The following is a 20,827-nucleotide window of genomic DNA, read 5'->3' on the forward strand; positions in this document are numbered from 1 at the left end:
AGAGGCCAACCTGGGCTACATGAGACCAAATCTCTCTGAAACAACTAAAAATAGCAACTCCTCAAACTCCTCTATACATTGATATATAACCTTAGTCTGTTCTTGCTGCTAAAACACATACCTTACATGGGTAGTTTATAGCAACAAACATTTATTTCTCACAGTTCTATAGGTCAGAGTCAAGGTCTATTTATGGTCATTATAAATTACCCAGTTCCAGGCATTCTGTAATAGCAACACAAAACAGACAAAGCCAGCATTTCTTTTTGTAAATATGTGTATGTTTTAGTTCTTTCTCTTATCACTGTTAACAGATCCCTGAGAAGAAGGAACTTACAGGAGAAGAGGGTTATTTTGGCTCATGGTTCAAAAGGGCACAGTCTCTCATGGTTGGGAGGCATGGTAGGTGGCTCCTCAGTGGCAGGGGCTGCTTATTACATAGTATTGACCAAGAAACAGAGACAAGACAGGAAGGAGGGTTGGAATATAAACCTTAATGCCCACCCTCCAGTGGCCTACTTCCTCCAGCTAGGCCCCACTCCCTAAAGGTTCCCTCCAAAACAGGGTCACAGGCTAGACCATGTGCTGAAACACAGAAGTCTGTGGGGGCATTCCACATCCAAACCCTCACAGTGGCTTGGCTGGCCTTTTCATTTTAACCATGCCATGAGTTGGGTAGAAACTGTAAATCCTGATGAAGTCCATTTAATCCTTTTCAAGTGTTTCATGCATTTTGTGTCCTATCTGAAGATCAGTAAGATTTTTTTTCCTACTTCTAGAAACTTTATACATTGTTAACACTTAAGTCTGTGATCAATTTTGAATTCCTAGATCCCATTTTTCAAAGATTTATTATTTTTAATTATGTGTATGTATGTGTGTGCCTGTGCATGTGAGTCCAGATGCCCTCAGAGGTGCTGCCCATGGCAGCCAAAGGCCTCAGAGTCCCTGGAGCTGTAGTTATAAGCAGTCATGAGCTGCAGACATGGGTGCTGAGAACTGAACTCAGGTTCTTTGCAAAAGCAGTACGCTTTCTTAACTGCCAACCCATCTCTTCATCCCCTAAATTCCATTTTTAATTCTAAGATTATTTTAAGTTTTTAAATACATATTTTCTGTGACTAGTACCCCAACCCTGAATCCTTACACCATTTAGGTTTCTTTGTAACATTTGGGTTTCTTTGTAACATTGTTTTTTCATTTGTAACATTAGTTTTCTTTGTAACATTGTTTAGATGCTTAAGATGCTTAGGATGAATGGACAGGGGCAGGTGAAGACTTACAACACACTGTTCTCAGCATCTGACAAACAGGCAGATAGAAACAATCGTGATCTGACTGATATGAACAGAACATTACAGCAGCAAATTTAGAAGAGTGGTTTCACTGAATAACAGATGCAGTTCAAAGTTCACAGCACATTTGCCAAAACACAGTGCTGGCCATGAAGTGTCTTCACAAATTTTAAAGATTAAAATAATATAGATTATATAGTCCTAGGTCACAGTGGAATTAAGCTTTACTTACATAAATAAATATAAATACATTTCTATAATAAAAAAGTCCCTAAATATTTGATAATAAAGCCTAACTTTTCTTGGTATGCCTTTTGTCAAAAAGGAATCAAAATGGAAAACCTCAGGTTCCCACCTCTGGGCTTACAAATGACCACAAGAGACTGGACAGGACTTGGGCCAATCTGAGCCCCTCTGACGAGCTCTACCCCAGGCCCTACTCAACGGTTCTTCCCCAAAACATCTCAAGCCCTGAGCCCAGGAAGTTGCTCACAGCCTGGTGGGAGTGCAGTATGCTCCATGGAGAGAAAACACTTGGGTCAGAAAACATCACCAGATCTTCTTGTGTGGGGAGCAAAGCAGGCGATATATTCATACACATAAAATAAAAATATAAATTAAAAAAAAATTTTAAAGTATGGATGTATTGCCCATATGTATGTAAGAGCACCCGTGTCATACAATGCCCTCGAGGGCATCAGATCCCCTAGAACTGGAGTTAGGATGGTTATTAGCTGCCATGTCGGTGCTAGGATCTGAACCTGGGTCCTCTACAAAAAGCAGTCTGTGCTCTTAACTGCTGAGTCATCTCTCCAGCCCAGGAAGTATCTTTTCTGATTGGTTCATGCTGTGGTGTCTTCACCATCCTAGGTGAGAGAAAGCATTTGGAAATAATTCAGTCCGTTCCTATAACTTTAGCAAGTGCTAACAAACATCTATGAAATTCCACCTTACCTAGCTCAGTAACTTACCCAGTCACAGTAGTCTCTGTTTGATTTACAAAGTTTTCAGAGAAGTAACTTAGCACAGAGCACATCAGCTTTAAGGGCACTTAATGTTGTGGCATTTAGCACAGTAAATAACTCTGAGTTTATTCTATAATTGAGTGGGATTAGAGTCTCTAGGAGGTCTGGCCCTTCCGAACTGACTTTGCTTCTATGAACCGTGTTGGTGGGACGTGTACAAGTCTAGCTTGGGACACATGTTTGCTAAATATTACCAGGTACCAGATCACATTCTTTGATGGTCGGTTTCTTTCCTTAGTAGTAGTTTAATAATTTGCTTCCCTTTACGGTTACAAAACAAAGGTTCCCTCTGGGAAATTCCAGTGGCCCCAGGGCCCTTCCAGATTATCCCAGAGCTTTCTGTGCAGACGTCTGCAGACCTTCTCACACCTGCAGGGCCCTTGCTGTGGTGCTCCCGCGCCCCCACAGCGCCACCCTTCCAGGACTAGCGAGGGGCAGAGGCTAGGCGCTCTCCGGAATCGCTTCCTGCTCTAGGGAGCTGTGCAAGTCTGGAACTCAGGTCCGGAAAACAAGCGCTTCCTGGCGATAGGCAAGCTGCGAAACTGCCGGCAGCAGTGAGGTCACGGTCTGCGTGTCCAGCGCCTCCACTTGGTCCGCCCAGGGGCAGCTGACGCCGAGGAGCCGAGACCGCCAGGGAGGGGAGGACTGAGCAGTGAGGGTGGGTGCTCACGGTCGGAGGGGTGGTCCTCCTGGAGCCCGGTGCCCACCGGGGCCCGGCTAGGGGTCGGATGCTGCGGTCACGGTGGGGGAGGGTGCTCCCCGCGCCCCCTGCCCACGGGAACCTAGATCCGGGCGTGAAGGGCAAAGCGAGGGCGGATGCTCGGGCGGGGCAGCGCTCCGGTCCAGACACCGTCCACGTCCAGGCGTCCGAAGGGGGACGCGGCCCTGCGGCCCAGCTGCTGTCCTCCCCGCGCCCCTTCCCCACCCCGGCGCCTGCCCGCAGCACCCCTCCCACGCGCGCAGCCTCCGGGAGCGCTGGGCGGGGAGCCGGGAGAGGGCGGCGGCCACGTGGCCTCGCAGGAATGCGCGGGCGTGAGGGCGGGGCGCGGCCGGGTGACTGGCAGAAGTGTCGACCAGTGGACGGCAGGCCCGGCCCAGACCGGCCAATCCCGGCGAGGGGGCGGGGCCTCCGCGGGCGGGTGGGCGGGGCGGGCATCTCCCGCGGGGGGCGGCGGGGGGCGCGGGACGGCCGGCGGACGTGGACGGAGGATCGCTCCCGGCCCCTCGGTGAGTGAGCGCCGCGCCCCGGGCCCCCGGCTGCTGGCAGGGCTGCCCAGCTCTCCGACACGGCTGCGTCCTTCCCTGGTCTGTGGGACCTGCGGGCGGAGCGGCACGGACCGCAGCGAACAGCGCCCCCCCCCCCAAGTTTGGCGGCTGCCCCTGGCCCGGGACTGCAGGGAGCGCCCAACTGCAGCTGCCTCCGCATTCGGCCGGTGTTCCCTTGTCTAGGCCCAGCGGCTAGCAGCCCCTTGACTTCAGCGGGCGTCCCTGGACACAGGGCAGCAAATAGCGCCCCTAAATCAGCAGGTGACCCCTAGGCACAGAGGAGTTGTCCCTTACCATCGAGGTGTCCCCAGGTACAGGTGGGGTAGCGAGCAACCCCTAGTTTTGGTAGGTGTCTCTAGACGCAGGACAGTGAGCAGCCCCCGCCCCCCCGTTTTCGTGGGTATCCATAGACATAGGGTGGTGAGCAGCCCCCCAACCTCAGTGGGTGTCGCATCCCCCTGCATCTCCAGTGTCTCACTCTCCAGAGGATGAGGCTCCAGGTCGTATGCAGCAGGCATCTTCAGCTCCAGACCTGGAGGCTTGGGGTGAACCCGAGGGGCAACCAAAGTTGCATTAGGAAAGACAGATTGGGGTGTTTGCATGGGGATATTTAGGACGGTAATGTCGGCTTTTGGGTTAAGGCAACTGCTGTTTGCCGCAGCCCACCGTTGCTCAAGAATCGAGGCAGATCTGGATCGGATCGGCAGTAGGTCAACAGGTGGCCTGCTTACTCCCCCTGGCCCCTGGCCACTCTGTGGGACCCTTAGTTTTGAATGCAGAAGTCTTAAGTCAATGTTTGGGCATTTAATAGGCTGTCAGGTTCCCAGAGGGCAATAGACATTCTTGTTGCAGTCTGATGCAGTGTGCATCTCAGTTACCAGTTTTTGCTGGAGGTAGAGATCATTAACTCAAATGACAGCAGGCTTTTCCTTCTTTGATGGGGCTGCACAGTAGCTGTGTAGCTGGGTTTAGATTCTGGGCAAGAGTTCCCTAGTTTCCCTGAAAGGAGAAAATCACAGAACACCACATTTTTTTTTTCTTTCTTTCTTTCTTTTTTCTTTTTTTGGTCTTTTTGAGACATGTCTCCCTGTAGCTCCAGCTGTCCCGAAACTTACTGTGTAGACCAGGCTGGCCTTGAACTCCCAGAGATCCACCTGCGTCTGCCTCCTGAGTGCTGAGATTAAAGGTGTATGCCACCACGCCTGGCAAGGGACCACATTTTCACAGGTTGGTGGATCTTTTGTTGTTGTTTTGGCAGTGCTAGGGCCTTCTGTATGCTAAGCATGAGCTCTACTACTGAGCACCTTGCACATGCTAGGCAAATGTATTGCTGAGCTACATCCCCAGCCTGTTAAAAATCTACCTTGGCGCCTCAGAGCCTGGGTTAGGTGGATCTTGAGTTTGAGGCCAGCCTGGGCTACATGGTGAGACCTTGGGAATATAACCAAACAGATATACAATGCTGGGGTGTGCCTCAGAGGTAGAACACTTGCCTAGAATGCAGGAGGCTCTGGTATCTTGAACATCTGGTTTAACAAAAATCTTTTTTTGGAGTTTTTGAGACAGGGTCTCCCTGTAGCCTCAGCTGGCCTGGAACTTCATATGTAGACCAGGCTGGCCTTGATCTCACAGAGATCTCTTTCTGCCTCCACCATGCCTGGCAACAAAAATAATTTTTATTAGAAAAGGTTATTGGGATTTACACTTAGTATTTTAAAAAATGTGCCACCACTCTGGCCCTAACAGCTGTCAGTCATTTCATTGTCCTCAGTGACCAACATCTAAGTTACATTATGGGAAGTCACTGTCAGACCAAAGTTTGTGACTTGTGAGCAGGAATAGTCATTGTATAAGGTAAAGCTCATCATTTATTACAGACCAGATACTGTAGAAGGAGTTTTAGACAGTGGTGAGGTGAAAGTCCGTTATCTAAAATAGCTGCTTTTGAGGTACTGGGGTTAGAACCGTGGCCTCACACTTACAGGCATGCTCTACCACTGAGCTACATTCCCAGCCCTCTTTGTCTTTTAAAGTTGATTCTTCTAAATTTGCCAAAGGTATCTTTTGGTGTTTTGTTGTGGTTCTTTGTGGTGAGGTTACAAACTCTGGTGGTTCCAGACGGAGATGCTCTGGGTGGGAAGGGCTGGCTATGTGTCTGAGCCCTTGGGTCGTCTGGTGGAGTGTGTACTAGCTCTGAGCTGTCCACTCCAGGTTCAGGACTGTTCACATGTGAAGCTGCTGGGAGGCAACATGTATGAAATGCTTCTACACCTGTAAGTGCTCTACACTTAAAACTGGGGCTGTCGTCATCTGTAAATAATAGCAAAAACCATTTTCACAATCAAAAGAAACCTCTGTTGTATGGTACATCATTCTTAATTGCACAACTCATAATAGTAAGCATGCAATGGAAGGTTCTGTCTAGAGACTCAGAGCAAGTTAATGTGCATTCCTAAGTACAGTCTGCCTGGGTAGAGAGGTAAGCAGGGCTGAGTTAGACAAAGGCAAAGGTACTGTTAATTATTGTTGGGGTAGAATTACAACTCTTAGGAGCTACACCCTCTGGAGATATGATTTTGAGACAGTGCATTGGGATGGGAGTTCTAGGACAGCTTGGCAGGGTCTGAAATGACCCCTTAGAGGGCCTGTGTACATCTGTGGGTGGGCTGCAAGGTGAGGGCTTGAAGGGCCTGACCTGTGGATGGGGTCTGGACTCTGGGCTCTAGCCTCTGGGGATATGCAGGGACACAGTGTACCCAGGGAAGGGCTTACCATCAGCCCCCACCCTGCGTACACCCTCCTCAGAGTCTCCTGCCCCACCCCACTGACTTAGCGTTCCACAGTCGCCTGGCCTAGATGCTGACTTTTGCTTCTTTCTGTATGTGAGTTTTCAGATCTTGAGTATGAAATAAAGCAGTCATTTTCTTAGTCATTTTTTTCATTTGCTGATTCTTGCTTTTGTGTCGTTAATGTTTACCTGGTTGTAGAAAGTGATGTCTGTGGGTAGTTATGTTTTTATTAAACAATGGAAGAAAGTAAAATATTTTAAAAATTCACCTTCTGATATGGGAAATTATTCAGGCTATAAAATATGTCACCAAAAGCTGTGATCAAAGCCAGGTGTGGTTATACACACCTGTAATCCCAGCACTGGGGAGGCTGAGGCAGGAGAATGGCAAGTTTGGGGCTAACCTGAACTACATACAGATTTGTCTCAAACCCAACAAAAGGCTGTGACAGCAGTGGCCCCTGTGGGGCGGCATGGGCAAGTGTGGGTAGAGTGTGTGTCTGCCCCATGGACATGACCTGGCTGGGTCAGTGCCCCGTAGAGAGATGAGGTGCTGCTTGGCCTGTGCAAGGCTTCAGTCCTGAGGATGGGCAGTCACATGTGGGCTGGGGCTGTGGAGACAGTAGTGAGGCCCTGTAAGTGTCCACTCCTAGCTGTAGAGAACCAGGTCTCAACTCGGGCCACAGTGCGGGCCACAGGAATGAAGTTCTATTTTCTCTCTGTGCCTGGCTGGAGTGATCAAGTTTCCTCCCACCCCCCCCACCCCCCCAGTTTGGACTGCTGGGGATTGAACCCACTGATCCGCAGCTCCCATTTGCTTTGAGATGGAGCACTGAAGAGAAAGGTCTAGTTTGTGTTGTGTCTTATTGGTGTGGGTAATTAAGACTATATATGAAATCAGGTGTGGTGGCTCATACCTGTTATCCTAGCATTCATGAGGCTGAGGCTGGAGGATTGCCTCAAGTTTGAGGCCAGCCTGGGCTATAGTGTGAGACCCTGTCTGAAACAAACAAAAAATAAAAAGGCTGATACGGGACAGGCCAAGGAGACAAATGTATATAATCATGTTTGCAGTGCTGAGGCTCAAACCCAGGACTTGTCCCAGCCAACCAGGTGCTCTGCCACTGAGCGGCATCCCCAGCTGACGGATTATATTTTGATAAAATGTGCTGCGACCACTTATGTTTTTCTTGGTTTACTTTTTTCTTTCAAGGAAAATGGAGTTATGATTTCAGTTTGGTTTCTGATTTTCTTTAAAGAATGTAAGAAAAGTGAATTAAAAGTGCATTAGAGGTGCTGATGTGGTCTTTGGTGCTCACCTGAGCAGTTCAAAGCTCAGACTGGAAGTCACAGTCTTTGGAGAGGATGAATGTTCAGATGTCAGCATTGTGTGTGTGTTTGGGGCGGTGCTCTCCCAATAGGCCAGGCCTCAAGTTACTCTAGTGGCTCTAACAAGGCCTGAAAATGTTGGCATTTGCTCAGTGGTCCTGATTGGGATGCTGGGGGCCAGTGCAGCTCCAGGCAGGGGATTCCAAAGCTGAACAACTCGTCTCCTAAGGCCAGGGTTTGTGAGAACCCTGAGCCTGACTGGGTCAGTGGGGTCACACAGGCAGGCTGTTGCTGAGGCCCTGCTGAGGCATTCTCTCTGTGTGGGCCTGGCCAGCCCTTTTGGTGCAGAAGTGATAAGAACATTGATTCATGGTCCACTCTCAAGCACTTGACTCAGCAAGTGAGTAGAAGCAGCCCAGGGAGCCGAGTGGCAGCTCTGACCTTGTTGAGCCACCCCCAGCTTCATCTGAGGGGCTTTGCTGGTGGGAGATACTTCTGTGGGCTCCAGATTCAGCCTAGTCACTTCTACGGAGCATTGTGGGAGAGTCCATCTCTGAAGCCACCATCCTGTGCTGTGCAGAGCTGGCCACTCTTAAAAGCCTGAACTCTCGAACTTGGTTCTGAAAATGGCAGGGGGGTTGCAGTTCAGCACTTGTTCCAGAACCCAGGGTCTGAAGTGGAAGAATGCAGCAGAGCCTGGGGTGACGGCCTGTATGAGGCAGGCCCTCTGCTCCTAGAACGGTGTCTAGACATGTACAACTTTGGATGATTTAGTAGGAAGGAATGACACGTGCAGCATTTTGCCAGGCAACGAAAGCAGTTAGGAAGCTAATCATAGGTGGTTGTGGCGAGGAGAGATTTATGTTTTCCAGGATGTGCGGTCTCCACAGTGATTCTCTGGAGGTGGGAGGGCTGGAGTTGGCACGCAGCTGTCACTGTGGAGAGCTGCTTCCCCCTCCATGTGTCTAGACATAAGGTCCACAGATAGCGGGACACTTGGTAACCTTTAAAGGGAAGGGAAGGAAGTTGCCTGCACATACCTGTCACCTCGGAAGATTTCCAGTTTCATACCAAGTATATTTTGCAGATCTTCATGGGTGTCTAGGGGGGTTGTCCTTGATGGGTACCTTTTCCTGATACACCTGCCCTCTTGTACCCTGACTCCATGGATGGTGGAAAGGCCTATGAGTATTGCTTTGTGCATGTGAGGCCTCAGTTTCTCCAAAATTGAAGCAGATTTACTGTTTTATTCTCAGATGTATTTGTAATAACCTCTCATAAGAAGGAATGACTGCTTTATAAGTGAGGGGAGGTGTTTCTGTGATCACATGACTCGCAGTGACAGGACTCTGGTATCACTCAGTGATTGGTTGGGAGAGGGGTACCAAGTCCTAGTAGGACCCAAGTTGAGGTGGAAATAACATGGGCCAAGGCCGTTATTCCTGGGAACTGGCATCCTTTTGTTTAAAAATAATGATAGAATTGATGGGGGGCTTTGATGGTAAATGCTAGAAAAAGATGTAGCAACTGGGCAAGACAGTGGCCTGGGAAGGCGCTTGCATTGTAAAGAAGAGACTAGAACTGGGTAAGTTGCTGAAGGGTGGGAGAAGAGGGCCTGAAAAGGCATCTGCCAGGTTGGCCAAGGCGCCCCAGAAAGTCACCGTCAAGTTCAGTGAGGGGTGGCTGCCTGGAGTCCCTGCCAACCAGGCCGCAGTGAGATAGGAGACAGTGTGTGTAATGTCAGAGACAGAGCCCTAGAAGGCTGGTATATTCGTTCAATTTGCTATTTTGTGATAAAACACCATGACCAAGGCAACTTACAGAGTTTATTTGGCTTATGGTTCCAGAGGGATAAGAGTCTCCTGGAGCAGAAAACCGAGCACTCTCACACCTTCAGCCAGGCATAGAGAGCAAAAAGGAGAAAAACTGGAAATCTGCCTCCAGGGACAACCCGCCTCCAGCAAGGCCTCCCCTGCACAGACAGCACCACCAGCTGGGGCAGTATTCAAATACTTGGAGCCTATGGAGGATATTCTCATTCAAACCACCACAGCCAGTGTGGTGCAGAGCCTGGACAGTCAGTGTGACACCTGTGGAGAGTCAGTGATAGAGCCCCACAGAGGGTCAGAGTGACAGAGCCCTGAAGAGAGAGGGAGTGACAGGATCCTATGACAGAGCACCAGTTGAGGAGGGTTGAAGTGACTGAGAGGCAGGCTGGGCATTGAACAGGTCTGTCTGTGCTTTCACAGGACAGTGCTGACCTTGTGGAGGTAAAGGTAGAGGCAGGAAGACCCACTCTGGGAGGTTACAGTTGCTTTGGGCAAGTGGGGATGGTGCTGGCCAGGGAGGCAACCATGGTCAGTGTTCTAGTTAGCTTTTGGTTGCTGTGATAAAACACTGACCAAAACGCAACTTGGGAAGGAAAGAGTTATTGTATCTTACACTTCCAGTGACAGTCAGTCATTGAGGGAAGTCAGGGTAGGAACTCAAGCTGGGTGGAACCCAAGGTAGGAGCTGAAGCAGAGACCAGGAAGGGTGCTGCTTATTAGCTTGCATCCTGGCCTGTGCTCAGCTGCTTTCTTATACAGCCCAGGACCACCTGCCCAGGGGTGGCAGGGCCAGTAGTGGACTGGGCCCTCCCCACATCATTCATCAATCAAGAAAATGCCCCACAGATGTGCTTATAGGCTAGTCTGATTGAGGAAATGCCTCAGTTGAGGGTCCCTCCACCCACATGTCTCTAGTGTCTGTCAAGTTAACAAAAACCAACCAGCACAGTCAGCCAGTCTTGGGGAAATGGTAAGTCAAGCCTACCAGCTTTGCTGATGGATTTGGTCCTGGACCCTAGAGGAAGGGAAGAATCACAGATAACCCCTAGTGTTTGCTTTGTTTGTTGTGTTATAAACCAGAGGAAGGAGGAAGCCAGACCAGCTGCCTAGCCTTAGACCTGCATTGTCTGTTGGAGGCCTCCCTAGGGTGCAGAGCAGGTAGCTGCCTTCAGGAGCTTAGTACCGGGTGATTGTGGGCCCACAGGTAGCATTGAAGCTGCGGGCTGGTGGAGTCTCTCTAGGCTGTAGGAGGATGGAAGGAGGACTGCAGTGAATGTGGTGGGCAGAGTTTCCAGAGAAGAGTGGGAAGGAAGGGGACACACAGAGCCTGTTGATAAGTAGAGTCAGCCTCTGACAGCTGGTTGCTGATGGGCTGTAGAGACAGTGCATGTCAGCAGCTGGTCTGGGGAGAAAGGAGAGTGGAGAGGGTCTGGTGGTGTGCTCAGCACTCAAGTGTGGGCTAGTGGCACCTCCTCTGGCAGCCCTCTTTACGTTGTTCCTTCACATGGGCAGAAGGAGAGGAATGTTGTCCCGAGCCCCTTGTGCAGCGACACCTGCTCGTGGGTGTTGGCACAAACCCCGCAAGAGTGTTATAGAGGGGACACACACCCCAGGGGCCGCAGATGGGTGTCTTACCACAAGCCTGTGTGATGTGGAGCTTTCTTCACAGTTAAGGTGGAGGGGTGGGGCAGAAATGGAGTGGTCATAATCCATACGTGGGGGGTTCCCCTAACTGCTGATGGTGGCCGCCTGGAGATAGCATTGCCAGGGCTGCACACAACTCTGTGAGTCTGCAGATGAGATGGGGTGGATACCACTGCAGGGCCACACTGAGGATCACCCATGGCCTCAGGAAGCCCAGCCCAGGGCTTGCAGCTCAGCCTCAGCCCCAGTGTGTGCCACCTGCTGGTTTATCTGTTCTGTCGTCAGCCACAGAGCCCTCCTGGGGATGCCGATGTCCCTGGCCTCCTTCTGGACCCCATGTGGGCTCTACTCCTACACCATACATGGATCTTTGTTCTAAAAGGCCTGTTGGTGCCCTAAACAGGGACACCAGGCTTCACACTCCTGAATCCCAGCAGCCACCCTCCTGCATGCTCTCCAACCTTCCCCAGCCTAGGGTGTCCTTCCTACAGAAGGCAGGAAGCTGTCTTGGCTCCCCAGCTTGGGCAGCTCTGCCACCTTATCTCTGCTGTCTCTCCTTCCTTTGGAGGGACTCTTAGTTGGGCCCTGCATGCCTCGACCATCTCCTGTAGCCAGATGTGAGGTCTCCAAGTACTTGACAACTGTGACACCCCCGCTTCCATGCAAGCTCCCCCACGTGAGAGCTGGAACAGACCACAGTCCCAGGGATTTCCCCATCACTTAAATTCTTGACCCTTAATGTATTATCTGTCCATGATTTTCAGAAGTTTGAGGAACTTCATGTATGAGATCATAGGGCATGCCTAGGTCAGTAGTAACTGGGTGAGCTGATTTCCCTGTTCCTGCTCCTCTCACTGTCCTTTTCTCTGCACCTTAGAAATGCTTTGCTTTGAATCCTGGCTTGTTCTCTGGTCAAATCATGAACTTGTTTCTGTACCTTCTTGCGCTGGGCCGACAGGGGAAGGACGAGCAAGGACTATTGCTCTAAGGACTCCCCAGGAATGTATCGGAGAAGGGCTTAGCTATAGAGGCCGTCCCACAGTAGCCTGCGTGGACACAAACTGTCTGTTCAGTTAGTCAAAGGCAAGGCTTGGGACTAGTCCCTCTGCAAGAGACTTTCTGCTCTGTTTTATAAATATAATATCCTGTCTACTGAAGAATGTTTGCAATGATATTGGGAAGTCAAAATAAAGTTAGAACTGCACAGACATTTTAATAACAGGTTGAAATTTTGGTTTTGCCTGGGTGATGTGAGTCTTTGAGACATTCTTGGACTATGTAAACTGTGGCCACAATTTGGGTTCCTGGGCCCCCAGACCCCCTCTATTGGGGACTTACGGGGCTTGTGTACAAAACATGCATTGCTTGGGGCTGTGCTGTGCCTGCAGCTGACTGGCCTCTCCCTCCTCCTCCACTCTGGGATTGCGGAAAGCTGGCAGGTCCTGTGCGTTTCTGGGCTTCTGTTCCATGTGTCAGCCACCTCTGGGCATGCAGATAGTGGCTGGGGCATTAGCCAAGGCTTCTTCCTGTTGGCTCCCTTAAGCCTGCCTGTGCAACCTGCAGCGTTTTGGGGAGCATTGGGCTGTGGGTGAGTGCCTACTGCCTGGAGTGCACCTGCTCGTGGGGAGGGGACACTGAGGAGATGGCTGCTTCTTGTTGTTCTCTGTCCTCATGGATGTGGGTTCTTGTGGGGGCAGCAGGGAACAGGCAGGTGGCTGTAATGGGTTTCATCTCTGGGCCTGATTTTGTTTAGAGTTTGAAGGGCACGCACAGGTGAGTGACATGGGCCATTGCTGGGAGCTGGGCCAGGGAATCCTGGGAGCACAGTGAATGCAGAGGCCCCAGGTAGCTTGGGCCCTCTGCATAGGCTGCAGCAGCCAAGACCAGGGCTGGCTGGGGAGACTTCCTGGTGGGTTTGGTCAGTGGCTTTCCTCTGTGGGCTGAGGCTTTTTCCTCAAGCTTACAACAGACCAGTCCCCAGCAGCTGTGGTCCTCTAGCCCCATCCCAGCTCGTGCTGGCCAGAGCCACCCTCAGCTTCACCCACAGTCTCGACCTTTCCTGCCTCGTGGCTCTGCTTCGCCTGGAACTGGTCCAGGGTTTTGTTCCCTCGGCCCGTGAATCAGGCCTTGTTCTTTAGGGCTTACTTCATGTCAGCAAGCCCAGGTGAGCTCTCCTTGAGAATGCACAGCCACCATCCCTGGGCTGGGAGCAGAGAAGTGTGGGGAGAGAAAGGAGAGGCTGATGCAGTGACAGCATACCTGACTGCACAGTTTTCAGGGCAAGAAAGTTCTGGAAAGGATCGTGAGGGACTGCACGTGGTTGTGCAGTCAGGCAACAGGAGCAGTTCTGGTCAGATGAGTGGGTGGTGCCAGCGGGCGAACGGGCAGTGTTGATGCCCCTTCTGCCCATCTGAGCAGCTGCAGGTGGTCTGATTCAGCCCACAGCTGGCTGGCATGTGAGCTGGCAGAGCGCTGGGGACTGACTGTTAATAGCACTGTAGCTGCAGGCTTTTCCTTTGGGGGGGGGGTCCCATGAGGGTGGCCATCAAATATGAACAGTGATAGTCCAGTTCCACTTCAGGTGTACCACCAGCCACTGTAACATTCTAAGTGTTCTGTAGACAGCCATGCTATGCCTTGTGGCATGGTCAAGTCCAGATTAGGAGTCTGGACTCCCTGGGGTCACCGAGAAGGTGTTCTGCCTGTGTATTCTCCATAGCATCATGTCTCTGTGTGAACTGTCTGCAGAAGAGTGTGTCCCATGTATTTTATGTCCTGTTCCCCTCCAGGCATGTTGTGAGCCTTGTGGGTATGAGATCCCCAAGTACTGTCACAGCCTGGCCCCTTAGCTGGGAATTCCAGAGGCAGTCCACTCTCAGACCCTTCCTGGCTCTGTCTCCTGCCTAGCTCTAGGCCTCCACTCTAGGCTGTCTTATCCTCAGGTCTGGAGTGAAACAGCCAAGAGCCCCTGGTGGGTCCTTACTGCCAGTCGGAACCAGGCCCTTTGCCAAGGAATGCTGGCACTGACCATCTTAGACTTGACTCTGGTGGGGACTGAAATGTCCCTGACAGTGGCTGGTTCTGTGGTACAGCCTGGCTGCCTCATTTCTGCAGGGTTTGGGGCTAGAGGGACGCAAATCAGGAAACACCAAGAGGCTCACACAGCAGAGGCCTCTGTGCTGAATACAGAATCAGCCAAGCAAACATCGAGCTGTGCAGGGCACCTGTTCCCCTGGGCCTTCCTGCCAGCCAAGCCCAGAGGTTCCCGAGAGCCACGTTGCCCAGCCCATGGCAGGCATTATGATTTTCATCATCTCAGTGACAGCAAGGGACACGGAGGCCACGGAGGCCAGAGCCTCGTCCAGTGGTAGGTGATGGCTAGGGAAGAATCTAGATAGATGGGCTCTGCGTCTGAAGCTCCAGCCTCTTGTTCATGCTTCTCAGCATGAAGGACTTTAGCAGGCCTCAGCAGAATGCTCTGTTTTCCCAAAGGTGACCTGTCACCCATTGGAGTCCTGCTTTCCTGCTCCTCTGCTCTGAGCCTCACAGATTCAGACGCATGTTGAGAGATGCCAGAGCTGTCCCTGTGGGGATGTTTGGGTGTATTTCCATAGAAAGTAACTGCTGTGGTTGTTAGGAAGATGTAGTGCCCAGTGGGCAGTGTGGGAGAAGCAGTACGCACACATCTGCAGCAGGCTTAGAGAGCAGCATTGTCTCTGGGCTTCCATAGCTGAACGTGCCCTGTTTTGTTCCAAACCACAATCCCAGATGCACAATGAGATCTTTCATTAAAATGCTGAAATTGGGGGATGATAGCAGCAGTGGACAGAGCCCACAGCCCAGGCAGGGATGACCTCATGCCGTTCGTCAGGGCGGCAGCAGATTCCGAACCTGGACTCAGGCCCTGCCCTGTAGTGGTGGGGAAGGTTGCTGCCCCACACTCCTCATGCAAGAGTCTGTCTACAGAGCCCAGTTGGGTCAAGGAGGGGCGTGCCAGGTAGCCTACCAGAAGCTGGCACAGAAAAGCAGGAAAGGGTATGTATAGAGCTGAGGGCGATAGGATGTGCTAGCGCTGACCAAAGGCTCTGCTGCTGCAGGAATGTCCCTGACCTTGTCCCTTAGCACCTCAGCGGTGGGGGAGAGAGGCTGGAGGCTGTGTGCTTGTAGTATGGATTACAAAATAATAGTTTGTGGCCTCAGAGGAGCCCAGAAGCAAAAGCACACATTGTATACTGGCCCCTAGATAGTGTCCTGCTGGGGAGTGCTGTTTTCCAGGGATAGCTACTTTGGAAGGAGCCTAACTGAGTGCTTTATCTAGGGCCTGCTGCTCTCTAGTGGGTGGGGCATTGATTAGAGACACCAGGCCTGCAGTCACCAGCTGGGGAACTGTGAGCCTAGGGACACTTCCTGGGCCTCAACCCTGGTTCCTAAGAAATAGTGAGAGTTTGTCTTCTGGATTGTGTGGTTTACAGTGGGCTCATGTAAAGCCCTAGGCCAGTGGGCAGGTGGTAGTGCTATTTGAGTAGGCCAGAGACCTCCTCTTTCTGGACTACAGAATTCAAGGGTATTTACCGATGTCCGTATCTGTTCCCCGAGGACATGGAGCCCTCGGAAGGCCTGACACAGGACTCAGTCTATGTCAGAATCCCCAAAGCTAGTCTGTGCTCTTTCCTTTCTTGAGACCAGCCGAGTCCTCAGCTACTTGAGTCCTCAGTCACCTAGAGCTGCCCCGGATCTAGGGCCACAGCCAAACATGAGGTCACCTGAGCTCTGGGAGGCTGGGCAGTGTTCACCCCAGCAGCTGTGTGTTCCTCTTTGGAAGACAGCGTGGAAGTGGACAGCACCCCACCCCGAACCCCAAGTGAGCTCATGGTCATGTCCTCTGGTGTGCTCTGTGTGTGTGCATACCACGTGCAGATCCACCATGTCCTGCCTTAGGCCCTGTGGGGTTCTGCAGCACAAGTGTACTTTCAGCCGATGACTGAACCTGAAATAGCCCTTCCTGGTTCTGTCATCCTGGCTTCCCACCAAATCTGACTGTTGGAGGGTCTGCAACTTCTCTGAGGATTCCTTCTAATCTGCATTAGTCACTATAGGAACCACTGGAGTCTGGAAACCACAATTTTCCACCCTTAGGATAAATTCCGGTGATCCTTCTGTTGATACCTTTGAGTGTCTATCAATAGCAGGTCGGGGGTGTAGAGCAGCACAGGAACTGACCGATTCTGCCTAGCAGGGCAGCAGTTCCCTGGCATGTGTGTGCACTGCCAAGGTGCCTCACTCTGTTCCTGTTGCCTGCATGAGAGATTTCACCACAGCCCCCCTGAGACAGATACTGTCACCTTCCATGGGTTCCAGGCAGGCAGCTGCTGCACAAAGTTCTCAGTACTTGCCTGGGTCTTGTTGGCAGGCAGAGAGCACAGACTCCACCCAGGGCTCTGGGCTTTTGGGCTCCACTCCAAACACTTGCCTTCATCATAGCCCTGGGTGGATCTTGCAAGTCCTCACGCTATATTCTTCATATGAAATAACAATAGGACCTGTGCTTTAGAGCCATGATACAGGATGTTATTAATGGGTAAGACAGCCAACACTGCCTGTAGGCCACCACATTCATGGCAGAGAGCCAGCACAGGAGAGCTGTATGGTGAGAAATGGCATGAGCCCTGGAGCTGGGACCACAGGTACCCACTGGGGAGGCCTAGCTGCTGAGGGTGGGCATCTGAGTAACCTCTCGTGCCCATGAGGGTTAGTTGCAGCCACGTGGCCAAGGGTTACATGGGGGCAGCACTAGAGGCTGAAATCAGAGGCTGCACAGGAGGCTGGCATCCAGTGACTCCACATACCAACAGATGCGGGCTCTGCACATGCAGCCAGATAGTTTTAATGAAAACATTGTTTGTTTCCTGAAAGAGTCAAAGCAAGCATCAGGCCTGTTAATTGGGGTGAAAGAATTCACTGGGCTGTGTTGGCATCTTAGGTGTGTTGTGATGTTCAAAGCTTTTCCTGTCCTCTTATTGTCATTGGGCAGCAAGTGCATGAAGAGCTGGTCAGGGGGGAGTTGGGGGTGCCACTCAGGGGGCTTGTCTACATGCCCCTGACACCGGAACAGAAGCAACTGGAAAAGTTCCAGAGCAATTTGTGTTTTCTCTCACTGTTCTGGTAGAATCCAGGGCTGGTCCTAGGCAGGATCCTGGGCTGATGTTGGGTGGTTCTGGGCAGGGTCCAGGACTGGTCTTGGGTGGTCCCAGGCCGATCTAGAGTAAGTGTTGGGTGGTCCTGGCAGGATCCAGGACTAGTGTCAGGCAGTCCCAGGCAGGATTCAAGGCTGGTGTCGGGTGGTTCCAGGCAGGATCCAGGGTTGGTGTTGGGTGGGTCTAGCATGGGTCAGACAAAAGTCTGTAACCCGAATGGCCTCCTTGGGAGCTAGGAACTACTCTCATGAGATAGTGATTCTCAAACTTGGTTTTTCTGATACATGTAGAGAATAAAGCTTGCAAAAGGAAAACAGAACAGAAAGCCAGACCAGTGGAGTTGGACCCTGCTGACTCAAATGGAGCTAAAAAGTTGCCAGTGTTGTTCCTAATGTGAAACAAATTTTATGCGAAACTGTTGTCAGCACAAAACACCTGGCTATCACCTCAAAGAAGAGAAGAGAGAGTTTATTCTGAAGCCAAATATGAGTGACATGGCTCAGGAACACAGATTTATGCCTCAATGTGATAGAAGTTTTATGAAGTTTTTTTAAAATAACAGAAAAAAGAAATGAGAAGTTAAGGCATTTTAAAAAACATTAATGGGTATATCAGGTAAGTCTTTTACAGTAAAGTGTGGAACCCTCTGCTATAGGTCTTAGGTATTATCTGACATTCTTTTTTTAAAGATTAAAAATATATATTGTTTTAATTTATGTGTATGAGTGTATTGCCTGTGTGTATATAAGTATACCCATGTTGTACAAAGCTTTCAGAGGCTAGAATAGGCCGTCAGATCCCCTGAAACTGGAGTTAAAGACAGTTGTTAGCTGCTGGGACTCAAACCCTGGTCCTCTGGAAGAACAGCAAGTGTTCTTAACAGCTGAGCCAGCTCTCCAACCCTTTAAGATTTTTTTTTGTGTGTGTGTGTGTGTGTGTGTGTGTGTGTGTGTGTGTGTGAGTGTTTTGCCTGCATGTATGTATGTGTCTGGTGCCTGCAGAGGCCAGAAGATAGCATTGGATTCCCTGGAACTGGATTAAAGAATGGTGTTAAGTGCCATGTGGGTGCTGGGAATCAAACCTGGGTTCTTTGCTCCTACCTGCAGAACCATCTCTCCAGCCCCATTATCTGACATTGTCAGCCTCATTCTCAGCCTTTGGTTTTGTGGAAGCTAGAGGTCTATTCCTCATTCCAAGAGGATTTACCTAATAGTCACAAGGGTGTTAAGTTTATACGAAAGTGGGCAATGGTTATTTGCGCGGGTGAGGGGTAAGACAGCCCAAGATAATTGGGCTCTGGACCTGTGGCATTGACTCACCACCATCTGATTGAAATTCTGATCAATCAATCCAATTTGTACAATGTTCATTGTAGGTACAGCCTTCTTGGGGACGGGGGACTTCAGTGAATGCTGTAAAGTTTTAACTGAAGGAAGAGGAAGCAAACTGGTTTCTGTGTTGGCTTCTCCCCCTTGGAACATGGTGTGCAATCTAGTGGAGACCTGCTGTGCTGTTGGGTTCAGAGAGCTAGGGCCTCCAGGTCCAAAAATAAACTCCTGGCAGTGATTCAAGGTGAAACCCAGTGCACTGAGAACCCTTTGTTTGTTCTGCTCCTGATTGTCCCTTCAAGGGAGATTTGCAAGTACTTGCAACTAATAGGTGCTGGGTTCTTTATTACAGCTGGGAGTGACTTGACCTCTTTGCTTGTTGCAGGTTGTCTGTAGGAAGGCCTGACTGGTGTCTCCTGGAAAGGTGTCACCCGCCAGCTGGATGACCGTGTTTCTACCTGCAGGGACTCCTGTCCCCTGATGCTGGCCAAGTGTGGAAAGAAGGGGCAAGGCTGAGCATGGACCAGCGGGAGGCTTGGCTTCCTGTACCTACAGGTAGGGCTCTGCCTGTTCACAGGTGTCCCTGGATCCTGTTGTCTGCAGGATTCTGACTGAGGGCTCGAGCTAAGGCAGTGGCCATTTAGCATCTAATTCACACCTCACCAGTTGGGCCACTGCCAGAAAAGCTGTGTCAGGGACACTGGCTCCTATCTTGCTGGTGAAGAAGGAGGTGAAGAAGCAAGGATCTGAAGGGTGGGGTGGGCAGTAACGCTGCGAGCAGCTCAGCCACACAGTGATGGCCATTTCCTCTGTGTGTCCAGGACGCCACATGTGTGGGCTGGAAGGGGCTTACCCCTTGACACCCTTGGCTCTCTCTGGTCCTCCTGGTCCTGGCTGTGTGCCGCATATGCACTCCAGGCCCATGGTAGAGATGCATGGGGTCACAAATGGGGCAACTGCAAGTACAGCTGTTTTGCAAAGTAAAGCAGGGACCTGGAAACACCGTGAATGACCATGGTGTAGGTTGGGTAGATGGAAGACTCCAGAACAAAGCCTGACTCAGGCTGGACAACCCCTCCTGGGGGTTTCTAGACCCAGGGCAGCATAGGCTAGGAAATCAAGTTCTGCCCCTGTCCCTCCATGAACATCATCAATTTATGTATAAATTGGAAAAATGAGCACTGAGGAGCTAGGTCAGGGTTTCATTGTGCTTTTTCTCCTGCAGTGGCTTGGTAGCTGGGTCAGGGCTCCCCTGGGGTTTTTCTCCTGCCATGGTTTGGGATTGGCCCCTGGCCTTGTGGCCTGCGCTTTTCAGTTGTGATGCATATTCTTAGGTAAATTGGCTAAATATAACATGGGGGAAATGACAGTGCTTTGAAGTGCTGAGGGGAGGACAGAAGCTGGGGAAACAGGAAAGTAAAAGACAGGCCCAGCCAGCAGGATGGCTCAGTGAGTAAAAGTGCCTGCTGCCAAGCCCCATGACCTGAGTTTGATACCTGGGACCCACAGAGTAGAAGGAGAGAACCAACTCCCACAAGTTGTTCTTTGACCCCCGTAAGCGTGCCATGGCACTCACCCCCCCCCCCCCCAAAAAGGGAAAAAAAAAAAAAACGACCCACAGAGGGCCCAGGAAGCCTTCCCACAGGAAGGCTGTAGGAACAAACAGCAAAGCCCTGTTACAACCTGGTGGCAGGTACATGCTTCTTCCCTGTGTCATCCATTGATTGTGCCTCTGGCGTATGTTGGCAACACTCAGCATTGGCAGCATCTGGTCTCCACAAACTGCCTGACAGTGGGTCTGTCTGAATTCCCTGAAATGCTGGCCACCTCTGGCCAGCCTGATGGACAAACTCCTGCGACTGGAGATGGCTCCTGTACTCACACCTGGGCACAGCAGAGTACAGCCAATGGGTTGCATAGGGCCCCAGAAGCAGGGTTGGAAGGCCCAGGGGCAGCTTGATGCCTGGTCCTCGCAAGCATGGTTCACTTGAGCTGTTGTCCCTTCCTCTCATCATCTGAGCCTTGGCTTCCTCCTGCCCTGGGTACGGGTTTTGCCCTCTTGCATAAGTCTAACCCCCTCGCTCCCCGGAGCCCAGGCCTCCTTGACCCAGGCTCAGTAAGGGGTTCTT

General features: G+C 51.1%; 1 protein-coding gene across 2 annotated transcripts in view; it reads left to right on the forward strand.

Moving 5' to 3' along the window:
* Positions 1 to 2,717: 2,717 nt before the first annotated feature.
* The window catches only part of Arhgef10 (Rho guanine nucleotide exchange factor 10), a gene marked incomplete in the record, with an annotated part of 130,988 nt that continues 112,878 nt past the window's right edge, over positions 2,718 to 20,827 (forward strand). The window contains 2 exon segments of one of the 2 annotated variants that reach the window (XM_017797486.2): positions 2,718 to 2,978; positions 19,084 to 19,253. In XM_017797486.2, coding sequence (XP_017652975.1) covers positions 19,217 to 19,253 — 37 coding nt within the window. 2 annotated transcript variants of the gene reach the window in all.

Source organism: Nannospalax galili, unplaced genomic scaffold (genome assembly GCF_000622305.1).
Source record: "Nannospalax galili isolate Female #2095 unplaced genomic scaffold, S.galili_v1.0 scaffold134, whole genome shotgun sequence".
Taxonomy (NCBI): domain Eukaryota; kingdom Metazoa; phylum Chordata; class Mammalia; order Rodentia; family Spalacidae; genus Nannospalax; species Nannospalax galili.